At 47.7% G+C, this 13,083-nt stretch overlaps 1 protein-coding gene across 1 annotated transcript in view; it reads right to left on the bottom strand.

The window, feature by feature from the left end:
• ITGB5 (integrin subunit beta 5) overlaps positions 1–13,083 on the bottom strand; it is a 101,342-nt gene that overhangs the window by 46,885 nt on the left and 41,374 nt on the right. The window contains exons 5-7 of the mRNA XM_081085408.1: positions 4,432–4,593; positions 2,913–3,008; positions 1,126–1,215 (exon numbers count right to left, since the gene is read on the bottom strand). Coding sequence (XP_080941534.1) covers positions 1,126–1,215; positions 2,913–3,008; positions 4,432–4,593 — 348 coding nt within the window. The remainder of the gene's footprint in view (positions 1–1,125; positions 1,216–2,912; positions 3,009–4,431; positions 4,594–13,083) is intronic.

Here is a 13,083-nt window from a genome sequence, read left to right as displayed (position 1 = left end):
GTTACCTGGCCCTGTGAAGGGCAAGGTGGGTCCTGGGAACTTCACAGGGAGAGGACAGCTGAGAGCATATTAGTACCTCCCAGCACAAGAACCTGTGCCCACCACTTTCCTGGGGTGGCGGGGGGAAGAGTAGGTCTGCCCAGCCCAGCCAGTGTGGCTCAGTGGTTGAGCATCGACTTATGAACCAGGAGGTCACGGTTCGATTCCCGGTCAGGGCACATGCCTGGGTTGCAGGCTCTCTCCCTAGAAGGGGCCGTGCAGGAGGTAGCCGATCAATGATTCTCTCTCATCATTGATGTTTCTATCCCTATCTCCCTCTTCCTTCCTCTCTGAAATCAATAAAAATCTATTTAAAAAAATTTTTAAGGTAGGTGGAAGCAAGTACTTCTTGGGTATTGAGAACTGAGGTAAAGGAGAATAAAGAGGAGAGAGGTGTGGGAAACACGGACAGTCAGTTTGGGGTGTGGAAGTGACTCCTAAGCCACGTCTGTAAATGCTGCAATAGCAGAGCCAAGCTATGCAATGGCTTACAATAGCACAGAATCTCCCAGACCCACCCAGGCTCCTCCAATTACAGTCAGATCCCAAGTGTGTAGGCAAAGACCTATTATTGATTCTTCTCGGGTCTTCTACCCCATTTCAGTTTGCAGCTCTGAGCTAAGCTCCATGAGCCTGGGGAATTTCAACTGTCCTGCCACTGTGAGGTGACATCTGTGTGCGTGCTCCTCCTGTCTCCCCACAGGGAGCACAGTGGCGGGATTGCCTAGGCAACTGGAGGGTGGAGAGTACCCATACCCACCCAAGCGAGATGCTACAGTGGGACCTGGGGTATCACTCAGTCAGAACCTGCATGGTCAGGGGCCACAGGCTGAGTCTGACTGAGCATCCACAGCTCACAGGGACCAGCTGATGATGAGAGTCAGGTTGGCAGAGGGGAGGGGAGAGGAGGCTTCAAGCCGAATCTGAGCAAAGGAAGAAGGCACCAAACTCAAGAGGCAAGAGTCAGGGAGCAGAGCCGAGCACGCCGGCATGGTGCGCTGCCCACCTGAGTCCAGGCAGCTCCCGGAGCCTCAGAGGAAGAGGGTGGGGGTGGAGGTGGGGATCAGGAAGAAACTGATGACTTACACTGTACGCATTGATGATCAGTTGAATGATATTTTTAGAGTCTCCGTGTAAAATCTCCACCGTTGTTCCGGGTATCAGGGCTGTAAAATTCTTGGAGGGGGGGGGGGGGAGAAAAAAGAAGTCAGTCCATCTGCCCTTCCATGCCATCAGAGTGAACCCTGCTCTAGAATGGAAGGGGCCCACACGCTGGTCTGCCCCTCTCCCACACCACGCACTGGAGAGGAGGCCACAAGGAAAGGTGAAAGGAACTGCGCAGGGAAACGGGCATTGCCGTAGGCTGTGCAGCACCCACTCCGGAAGGTCTAGACCTGTTCCTACAGCGTAAGCCATGCTCCTTCTTGGAGACCCCGTCCCCTGGCATTTGACAACTCTGAAAGTCCCTCCTCCAAGGTCAACACATTCTACCCTATTTCCCGCCAGCTCTCCCCTCGACTGCATAGCGATTCCCGGGATCAGCTCAAGGATGCCCTCAATCTGCTCAGCCTCTTTCCCTAGCAGGGACCAGAGAACTGAACGGTGCCCTCTGGGGATCTCTGGGTGAAGTCCTGCCACAAAGCAGGCGGCCTGAAGTGGTTGCCTTTTCTCTTTCAGTTGTACTAACACCTGAGTAGGCCACTTAGTAAAGTGACAGAAACTCTAGAAACACCCTCCGCCCTCAGCCTGTCGTGGGCGCCTCCCTGAGCAAGGTGTCCCTGGTTCTGAGCCAAGGTGGACGTCTTCCCGCCTGTGCACCTGGGACACACCCAGCACGGTCTGCGCGCCTGGTCCTCTAAACCCGCTATTTGCAGATGGGTATGTGTTATCCTGCTGCCTTCCACCAAACAAAAAAGAAAAACAATCCCCTTCCCTCGCTTTCATCTTCTAAAATGGGTTCAGACTGAAAGAAGATGAAGAGCTCAAGAACATGTAAGTGGCCCTTTATCGGCAGTGATGTCAGGCAGGAGCGGGAGATAAACGTAATTAGACAAAGGCTCTTGGTGGGCATTTAGAGCGGGAAGGAGAAGGGGCCAGGCCAGCTGTTCCAGGGTGGGGATGAGGGTCCCATAGCCTCTCAATTCCAAGGATGTCGGAGGCGAGCTGGGCTTAGGTTTAGCTTAGATGCGCTTCCTGAGCAACTTGAGGGAGGCGAGTGCTCGTTCCCCATGTGCCTGTGACTGTGGGAAAAGCACGCTCACCAGGGGAGTTACTCTGATGGTCCATGGAAGGACCTGGAAATAGTCTCTTTGAGACAGAACAGATTCACACACAGACTGCTCTGTTCCCTCAAGACATCTTGTTTCCTTTGGGAGTTCCTGTCCAGGCTAGCCCATGGCCCCCCGGACTCTGTGGGCAAGGCAGGAAAGCTCAGGAGAACTGGAGCTAGTGACCAGCCTGCTTCGATGCCTTCGTTTTCTTCCTGTGCATTTTCACTTTATATTTCCTTCCCCATCAGAGTGTGCACCCCCTCCTCCCTGCCCCCCAAACCGGTGTGTTTCCATTTCATCATCTGAGAAGCGAGAATTCATATTTCCCAAGTTTTTCTCAAGATTAAATGAGATGTCACATGTTTATATTCCTTGTAAAGGTATACACTGCTGGGTAAATTGCTTTAACATGGATATTTTTCACAAGAATAAGACGGGGCTATAATCCACCCCTCCTGTGGCCTGCCCCACACACAGAGTAGAGCTGTTAACACGCCTCCCCCCACATTCTAGACTCCCATTCACCTTAGGGTCAGCATGGCCCCCAGGATTAGGATACCAGTTTCCCTCCCTCCCTCCCTCCCTCCCTCCCTCCAGGTGTACCTTGTAGAGCCCATAATGGTTTTTCGTCACCGCAAAGATGAGGTTGATGTTGTTCTCCGCCAGCTTCTCTCCCAGCAAGGCGAGGGATGGGTAGTCCTAGGTCCAACGCAAAAGTCAAGCTGTGACACTTCTAACAGATAAGACACTGCCAGCTCCAACGTGCACTCAGTCACTCACTGCTGGCCATGGAAAGCATCTTCCCCTGGCAGCCCCTCCACCACCCAGCCCAGGCGGCGGCTTCCCCTGAGGACAGGTGCAGAGGAGACCCTCCAGGAAACTAGATCACACTCCCCCCACCTAGAATGGGGAGGTGATGAATGGCCGTTTCCCATACCTGGCCCGTGTTACCATCCTTTCAGCAGGGAAGGGGCAAAGTTGGGAGGCCCCCAAAGAACAGCCACCACATCCTCCCATCTACCATCAGCACCTATCACCGTTCCTCTGTCCCTAAGACCTTTCCTCTTGATCTCCCTGGCTCATTCTCCTTTACGTAGGCCTCACGCTTGGGCCTGCCTGTGCCCCGACCCCTTGAGTCCTGCTGAGTCCTGCTCATGGCTCAGAAAGGCAGAGAGGCTGCTGACCTCTGCACCAAAAGTTAGGCCATGGCGGGGCCGGTGGGGGGGGGGGGGGTGGTGGGATACAAGCTGGGAGGGTGGGAGGAGGCTGAGAGGCACTTTAACAATGTCCTGAAGGATTTTAAGGGCTAATGACGGGCACAGGGGCCCATTTCAGCTCTACAGTTACCAGGTTCTACAGCTAGGAGTCCTTCTCCTAGACCCCATTATTCCTGGGTAATATGAAGGCTTGGACACTGGCCACCTCTTGAAACTGGACAAAATGGGCTTGTCCAGCAAAGAAAATTAGAAAGAATTCCTTTCTAGTCAGATACCAGAGTGGATTCGGGAAGGAAGAAGGCACAGATTTATTATTTTTTTAATTGAATAGTAATTTAATTGAATAGGTCTTGGTAATTATTGGGTCTGGGTGATGGGAATGTGGGAGTCCATTTTGCTGGTCTATTGATCATTATCTATGTTTGAAGATTTACATAAATTCTTTTAAATTGCAGGGTCCTGGTGGTAGGTCACTGGGAGGGGAAGGTCCCTGGGGCCTCCCATTCCACGCAGGACGCCCCCTGCTCCCTCCTGACACCGACGGAGCCCAGTGCTCAGAGCTCGGTCCTAGAGTCAGGAAGCTTTGGCTTGGTGTGTCCTGTGACTCCCATCCCAGCTTTTATCTCTGCAGGAGCACAGGCCCCGCCCTCCTCTAAGATCACCTCTCCCCTCTGAGTTTTATCCCGTCTCCCCGATCACCCCTTCCCTCAGGGAAACACTCCCACTTGGGTGCACAATGGCAGAAAGATGACCCAGTGGCCGAAAGTGCTCCCAGTCGAAGAGGAGTTCCGGAAGCCCCGCTGGGGAAGATGGGCCAATGAAACCCCATCCCCACCAAGGCCACGGGCAAGGCCACGGGCAAGGCCACGGGCAAGGCCACGGCGGCGCTGGGGCCCAGCCCTCACCATCTGGTTGGATGCGGTGTACTCGTTGGCCTCGTTCAGGTGGCACCGGCCATCGTGTGGCTGCACCAGGCCCCCCAGCTTTCCGTCCAGTGCGATGTGGGGCACGTCGTCCGTTGTGAAGACCAGCAGGTGCAAGGCGTCCTTTCGCCAGCCGATCTTCTCCTGAGGAGCAGAGGGTGGGTGGCTGCAAAGTCTTTCTGGGCACTACCAACGCCTTCCCGGAGCTTCAGACGAGGCACTGGCCTGTCTCCAGGGGATATGGTCTAAGTCAGAGGCACTCCCCCGTGTACTGGGGACACTGTTAAACACTGGAGAGGAACCCCCAGAGCTCAGAAGAGACACAGCCTGGGCTGGGGAACCCTAAATGCATGGCTCACATAGGCCCAGGCGCCTGGAACCCTCCCTCCAGCCCATCACACTCCTCCCTGCCCCTTTCAGTTTACTCCCGGGGCTGCTTCCCCTTCTAGCCTCACCTGTTATTCCTTCCCCAGAACAGCCTTCCTCCCAACTCTCACAACACACTTGGGCTGGCTGGCTTGTCTGAGATGACAAGGAAGCCAACACCTCAGTTCCCGGATTAGACGGAATCGCTCAGAATGAAGTGCTCAAATGACCGACAGATCTGCCTTTAGAGCAATGGTTCTCAACCTGTGAGTCGAGACCCGTTTGGGAGTCGAACGACCCTTTCACAGGGGTCACCTAAGACCATCGGAAAACACATATATCATTACATATTGTTTTTGTGATTAATCACTATGCTTTAATTATGTTCAGTTTGTAACAATGAAAATACATCCTGCATATCAGATATTTACATTACGATTCATAACAGTAGCAAAATTACAGTTATGAAGTAGCAACGAAAATAATTGTATGGTTGGGGGTCACCACAACATGAGGAACTGTATTAAAGGGTCGCGGCCTTGGGAAGGCTGAGAACCACTGCTTTAGAGGATTTGGTAAAATGGGCCGTCCCTCCATGCTGGCAGGTGTAAACCACTCCCATGACTAACTGACCCACTCTGGTGTTTAGTTCATTCAGATAAAACTCTTTCCCCCTTCGCTGCTTCACTACAGGGAATGCACCCACGCTTCAGCCGAAGGCACAGCTCAATGCCGACTGCACGGCGACGGGAGGACTCTGCTTCTCATAGTTAGCCACTTGCAGCCCCAACGCTACACAAAAACACTCCCACTCATTATTGGGAGCAGCCACTGGCACAGAGAAATAAAAACTGAGGTACGGTTGCCGTCTCACTAATCTTACTGATCTTAATGAAGGGCATCCCCAAATACATTGGTAGCAGGGCAGAGGTGTGAAGGGTTTAAACACTGCTGAGACTGGACACCAAAATGAGGACTGACTGGACTCACGGACTTGACAATGAAAAGCTATTGCTCTTACGGCAGCGGAGGGGTTGAGGGTTTCTTCCTCGCTGCCCTTTCACCTTAGTGATGGATAAAACAGCCTTCCAGAGCTGTGATGTTTTCTCCCTTGTTCCGAAAGCAGCATGGAAATAAACAATTTTTTTTTTTTTTAAATCATGGAAAGTCAGAGTAACATGAGGAAGAAAAGGGGTTTGGTAAAATAAAAAAGGTGAGTGAGGACAGAAAGCCAGGGGCCTACTATGAACAAGGAACTTAACCTTTTGGGGAATCAGTTTCCTTGACTTTCAACATTCATCCAACATATAATTACTGACATCCTACTGTGTGCCGGGCCCCCATGAAGGCACTGGGTCTAGGCAAAGATTTCTTAGATAAGACAGTTCATAGGATAAATATACCGATGAACTGGATTCCATCACACTTGTTGTGTATCAGTAGTTTGTTACTTGAAGAGCTTACAGTCAAATGGACCTGCTATGTCAATGGAGACTGGGGGCGAAGGAGCAGGGAAAGACTTCCAGGGCAGATGAAACTCAACCTGAGCTGAGAGGATGAGGAGGACTCTTCAAGGAAGCTGGAAGAAGAAACGAGGCAGAAGGGGGTGAGGGTAGTCATTCTACGCACTAGCAAGGGCAAAATGAGGAGGCGGGGCATGTTTTGGGGACATGGAGTGAGAAACCTAGAAGGCCTTTACAGCAATAAAATTCTAAGCCACGACTTACTAACTCATGGTGTTAGACGTTGAGATGGCAGCTCCCATTGGTGGCAGGATGGGGCCGGGGCGGGGGCGGGGGAGTAAAGGACTGGGCCATAAGGAGGCTCTGGGATGCTGGTGATATTCTGTTTCATGACCTGGTGTTTCCACCTTGTGAAAATTTGTCGAAATGCGTTCTTAGGCGAAGTTTTCTACATGTATATTATACTTTGATAAATAGCATAAAACTTTAAAATAAATAAAGCAATAATTATAATCCATGGAGTGTGGAAGGGAAGGGGGAATCCATGGGAGATAAAGCATAATCAAGAGATTATAAACCAGCAAGGTGGTTTTGTTTTTTGGTTTTTGTTTTAGGAAAATGTGGTTTTGTTATCCAGAAGGGCACAGCAATAAACACCCTCCCCTGAATGTAGAAGACCAACCTTTAATTTGACCAGGTGTTTTAAGAACCTTAGAGAAAGCTAGAAACCTGAATAAATGGACAGAGAGATCATTTTCATGGATTGCGAGAGTTAATGTTGCTGAGATGCTGTTTCTCCTATAGATTTGACACAATCCCAATCGAAAGCCAGAAGACCTTTTTGAGAAAATGACAATCTGATTCTCAAATTTATACGGAAAGGCAAACAATGAAGATGAGCCAAACAATTTTTAAAAAGAACAACAAAGCTGGGGGACTCGTTACTTAAGATCGAGGCTTTTTGTAAAGCAACAGTAATCAAGACAGTGTGGGAGTCACAGAAGGATAGACACACAGACCAGTGGAACAGGACGGAGAGACCAGAAATGGACCCACACTTGTATGGGCAACTCAACAGAAGGTATTGGATCAGTCAGACATCCATAAGCAAAATAATGCCCAACCCATACATCTCACTAAATGTAAAAATTAACTCAGAGTAGATCACAGACCTAAAACTATAAAACTTCTGAAGAAAACCAGAGAAACCCTGTGCAACCTTGGGCTAGGCAAAGATTCCTTAGAGAAGATAGTTCATTGGATTAAAAAACTGATGAACTGGACTTCATCAAAATTAGAAACAGCTCCTCTTTGAAAGATACCATTATCTTTCAAATGGTAAAGATACCATTAAGAAAATGAAATGACAAGGCATAGATTGGGAGAAAATATTTGCAAAAAAACCCCACAATAATTTGATAAAATAAATAAAACTCTCATAGGTCAATAATAAGAAAACAAATAACTGAATTTAAAAAGATAGAGACTTGAGCAGACATTTCACCAAAGAAGAGCTATGGATGGAAATAAGCACATGAAAGGATCCTCGCCATCATGAGTCATTAAGAAAATGCACACTAAAACCATAATGAGATAGCTATTCCAATGGCAAACAAGCCAACCCTCATAATACCCAGTAACAGTGAGGATGTGGGAAAATGGATCTCTCATCATTGCTGGTGAGAACACAGCATGTCTCAGCAAGTGGAAAACAGTTTGGCAAATTCTTATAAAGTCAAATACACGCTTCCCATCAACCCAGCAATCCCCCTCTTCGGCATTTACCCAAGAGAAGTGAAAACGTACGATCACCTACAAACCTCTCTGCAAATATTAATAGCAGCTATTTAGAATGACCCAAAACTAGGAACAACCCAAATGCCCATCTAGTGGCAAACACAGCGACACACTGCAGTGTACCTGTACAATGGGTACTACTCAGGAATGAGAGAAGCAAAATAGAGATACAGCAGGTTGGATGAATCTCGAAGCAGTAAGTGAAAAACGCCTGACTCAAAAGGCGCTGTGCTAACTCCATTCATCTAGTATTCAGGAAAACACAAAAATGTAGGGACAGGAAACAGATGGGTGGTTGCCAAAGTCTGAGGGTGAAGGGAGGATGGACAATAGAGGGATAACTAGGAGGCTGGTGATGGGAATGATCTGTAGCTTAACTGTGGGGTGGCTCTAAGACTTCTTGCATAAAAAGTGTGAATTTTACTCTATAAAGTATCCCTTAATAAATCTGACTTTTAAAAAACGCTTACTGAGGTATATAGCTGTTGGCTCAGTGATTCTACTTCAGGGGACTCTCAGCAAGAAGAACTCTGAAAAATGCAAAACAGTATTTTTACCAACAATGACAAAAAAAGGGGAAGACATGAACATCCCACTATTTGAGAACAAATAAGTAAATGGAGATAACTCCTCTGTGGCCATTAGAAATTATGCTCATGAAAAGTATGAAATTATGTATAAACATGTACAAATAAAGTGAAAAAATAAAGACAGCAGCACTGCAATTGCAAATGATGCAAAAAACAAGCATCACTTTCTACTAAAAAGACAGGCAAACAAAATACACCGTAATGGGGTTGGAGTTAAGATTATGGGCAACCTCTTGTTCTTTTTTCCAAATTGTCTTTAATTGGCAAACACGACTTTTCCAAGAGTGGGCTCTGGGTGTTGGCTCTGCCATTTAACTGCCTTGCTCTCCTTTCCTTCCATGCCAGCTTTTCGAGGGACCCGTGGGGACCTAACAGAGGGTGGTGGTGAGGACACAACAGTGTGGAATCTGAAGATGAGCATTTGGATTTTGCTGCAGCCTGAATTACCTGTGCAGCTTTGACCAAATGACTAAACACCTCAAAAGCGCTTTGCTTATCAGTAAAATGGGGATACTAATACTTAACATTTATTGATCGCTTCCATTATTCCATTAATCTTCACTGCAACCCTTGTGAAGTAGGTAATATACGTAATGTCATCTTGTAGACGAGGAAACTGGCATTCGGAGACATGAAGGAACTAGCCCAAGCTAACTGAACCGGCAAGGAGCCGAGAGGCAGATTCAAACTGCTTATCTCTTACCCATAAAGCTAAACTACCCAATCACAGAGGGAGAGAAGAGGTGTGTGTGTGTGTGTGTGTGTGTGTGCAATAAATGTGACAATTCATGGAAGTACATGGTAGGTTCTCAACCAATGACTGCCAGAACCCAAGTTCAATGCTTGTTGGATTTAAAGGTTGAATCTGAGATGGAAATAGCTCCACAAATGAAGAGCTATGGCCCAGCATAACAATAATAAATCCTGTTTTCTCTGAAGTGGCCCTGGTTATGTAAGTGATGTGAACAGACTGGGCCCGGAGTTGGACAGCAGAGAATGAGTCAGGGCAGGCTTATTTATTCGGCCAGGCTTTGCGGCTTGGAGCTTTCACAAGTGGTGACTCCACAAAGAATTTACATTCAAAATAATTTTCCTCCTGTCTGCCTGGTCAGCAGAGCTGTCTGTTTTCAAGTCTTAAAGTTCTGTATTCCGTGTTTGGGGCAGAGGGCAATAGTGGAAAAATACACTTTTATTTTTGTAAAAAAGGAAAACACATTAAAAAATGAAGTGTAGCATAGAGGCCAAAGTATGTGGGCTCTGGAACAGAGGAGGCTGAGTTCAACCTTTGTTCTGCTCTAACTGCGAAGCCTCAACTCAGCCTCCTCACCTCTCTCAGCCTTTAGTTCTGTCACCTATAAAATGGAGACAATCCCACTTTGCAGGGCTGATGCTAGAGTTAGACATAATGCATTTAAAAGTACTGAGGACATAAAAAGAACTATAATTATTACTCTAAGACTAGTAATAATTCTCACATTTCTTCACTTCGTTTACTACTTGATATGTGAGGCTCCCATTGTTACAGGGACTAGGAAGTATTGCATACCAAAGAGTTCATTAAAACCACAAGATTCCACCACACACCTGACAGAATGGCTAACATTAAAAAGGTGAAATGGGTGAAGCAGAGGGAGGGTCCAAAGATACAAACTCCCAACTGTAAAATAAGTCAGAGATTTCATGTACAGCATGGCAACTACAGTTCACAATATTGTGTTGCATAACTGAAAGTCGCTAGGAGAGTAGCTATTACAGTTCTCACCACCAAAAATTATTGTAACTGTGTGGTGATGGGTGTTGACTGGATTTATTATGGTGATCATTTTGCAATATATACAAATATCGAATCATTACATTGTACTGCTGAAACGAATACAGTGTTATGTCAATTATACCTCAATTAAAAAAAATAAAAAAAACTAATCACACCAAATGTTGATGGAGATGTGGAGGAAATGAAATTACCATACACTGACAGGAGGGGTGTAAAATGGCACTCGTCACCTTGAAAACTGGCAGTTACTTAAAAAGTTAAACACCTACCAACTGACCCAGCCTTCCCACTCCTAAGAACTGGCCTATGAGAAATGAAAGCATATGTCCAGAGACTCGAACGCACACATTTATAGTGGCTCTCTTTGTAATAAGCAAAAACTATAAATATCCAAAACAAACCAAATGCCCATCAACACGCAGATAAAGAAACAAACTGTGGGACATCCATACAATGTAATACTTCTCAGTAACAGAGGGAAAGAATGGAGACTCTCCACAGCACAGAGTAATCTCAAAATAATTGTGCTAAGTGAAATAAGCCAGGCCAAAAAAGAGTCTATACCAGGGGTGGGCAAACTTTTTGACTCGAGGGCCACAATGGGTTCTTAAACTGGACCGGAGGGCCGGAACAAAAGCATGGATGGAGTGTTTGTGTGAACTAACATAGATTCAAAGTAAACATCATTACATAAAAGGGTACGGTCTTTTTTTTTTTTTTAGTTTTATTCATTTCAAATGGGCCGGATCCAGCCCGCGGGCCGTAGTTTGCCCACGGCTGGTCTATACTGTATTTAGAAAATTTTAGCAAATGCAAACTACTGTGTAATGATAGAAAGCAGGTTAGCAGCTGCCTAGGGTAAGGGGACAGGAGGTGCAGGAGGGAGAAACGGCAGAGATATGTTCATTGTCTTGACTGTGAGATATATATATATACTAGAGGCCCGGTGCACAAAAATTTGAGGGGGGGGGGTCCCTCAGCCTGGCCTGTGCCCTCTCGCAGTCTGGGACCCCTCAGGGGATGACCACCTGCTGGCTTAGGCCTGCTCCCCGGGGGATTGGGCCTAAGATGGCAATCAGACATCCCTCTGGCAGCCCGGCAGCCCTCAGGGGATGTCCACTTGCCAGCGGGGAGCAGGCCTAAACTGCAGTCGGACAACCTTAGCGCTGCTGAGGAGGCAGAAGAGGCTCCCACCACCACTGCTGTACTGGCAGCCATCAGCCTGGCTTGTGGCTGAGCAGAGCTCCTCCCATGTGAAAGCGCCCTGACCACCAGAGGGCAGCTCCTGCATTGAGCATCTGCCCCCTAGTGGTCAGTGTGTGTCATAGTGACCAGTCATTCCCAGTCTTTCTGCTGTTAGGGTCAGTTTTCATATTACCCTTTTACTATATAGGATAGAGGCCTGGTGCATGGGTAGGGGCTGGCTGGTTTGCCCTGAAGGGTGTCCTGGATCAGGGTGGGGGTCCTGCTTGGGTGCCTGGCCAGCCTGGATGAGGGGATGATGGCTGTTTGCAGCTGGTCACACCCCCCTCAGGGTGGGCGTCCCCACTGGGGTGCCTGGCCAGTCTGGGTGAGGGGCTGAGGGCCGTTTTCATGCTGGCCAGTGACTGAAGCACCCAACCTCTCCTTTTTTTATTTTTTATTTTTATTCTGGGATTTATTTACCTTCTATGGCTGTCACTGGAGCTGAGAGCCGGCTTTAGTTCTGAGGCTCGGCTCCAGCTCTGAGACCTCAGCTGCTGAAAGCAGGTATCTGGGTTTGTTTGGGTTCTATAATTATAACACTGTTGCGGTCCTGCTTGCTCCAGCTCTGACGGCTGAAAGCAGGTTTCTGGGGTTTGTTTAGGTTCTATAATTGCAACATTGTTTCTTAGACTGCAGCTCAGAGGTCAGCAGCGGCAGGCAGGGAACCTTGGCTTCCTCCATCACTGGAGCAAGCAAGCCTCCTGTTCGCTTCAGCTGCCTGGCTGCCAGCTGCCATCTTGGTTGGCAGTTAATTTGCATATCTTGCTGATTAGCCAATGGGAAGGGTAGCGAAGTTACGGTTAATTACCATGTTTCTCTATTATTAGATAGGATATCTCACAGGTGTGTATATATGTCAACATTTCCAAACTGTACACTTTCAATATGGGTAGTATATTGTAAATCCATTATACCTCAATAAAGGGGTGTGTGTGTGTGTGTGTGTGTGTGTGTGTGTGTGTGAGTTTAAGAAGGCTTGGTTTGCTCAGAGAGCTGTTTAAATACAACAAATTACATGAACAGACTAAGCGTTAGTAGTGTGCTGGGAAAACCACTCATACATGTTCTTTGTTCTGGGGCAACATCCACATAGCAGTCAGGGGCCTGGGTTCAGACATCTGGCAAATCCCCGTTCAGCCCACATCTGCCTCGGCTTGTCCTTATGATCTTAGTGATCCTAGGCCAGTTACTTAATCTCTCCCAGCTCCAGCTTCTCAGCTCTAAGGAGGAGATGATAAGCGTACCCATAAAGTAGGGCTGCCCAGAGGGTTGAACAAAATGATTTAAAAGAGCACCCAGCTCAGCACCTGTATATGTTAAGTGAACAGTCAAGAACGACAGGCTTTGTCTTCGGTGTTGAAAATCTGTGACTTGAGACTGCAGTCCAGAAGCACACGAT

Source organism: Myotis nattereri (genome assembly GCF_964212035.1).
Source record: "Myotis nattereri genome assembly, chromosome: 3".
In the NCBI taxonomy this organism is placed as follows: domain Eukaryota; kingdom Metazoa; phylum Chordata; class Mammalia; order Chiroptera; family Vespertilionidae; genus Myotis; species Myotis nattereri.
The sequence above is the reverse complement of the archived record's forward strand: the minus strand, read 5'-3'. Positions and strand labels throughout refer to the sequence as shown.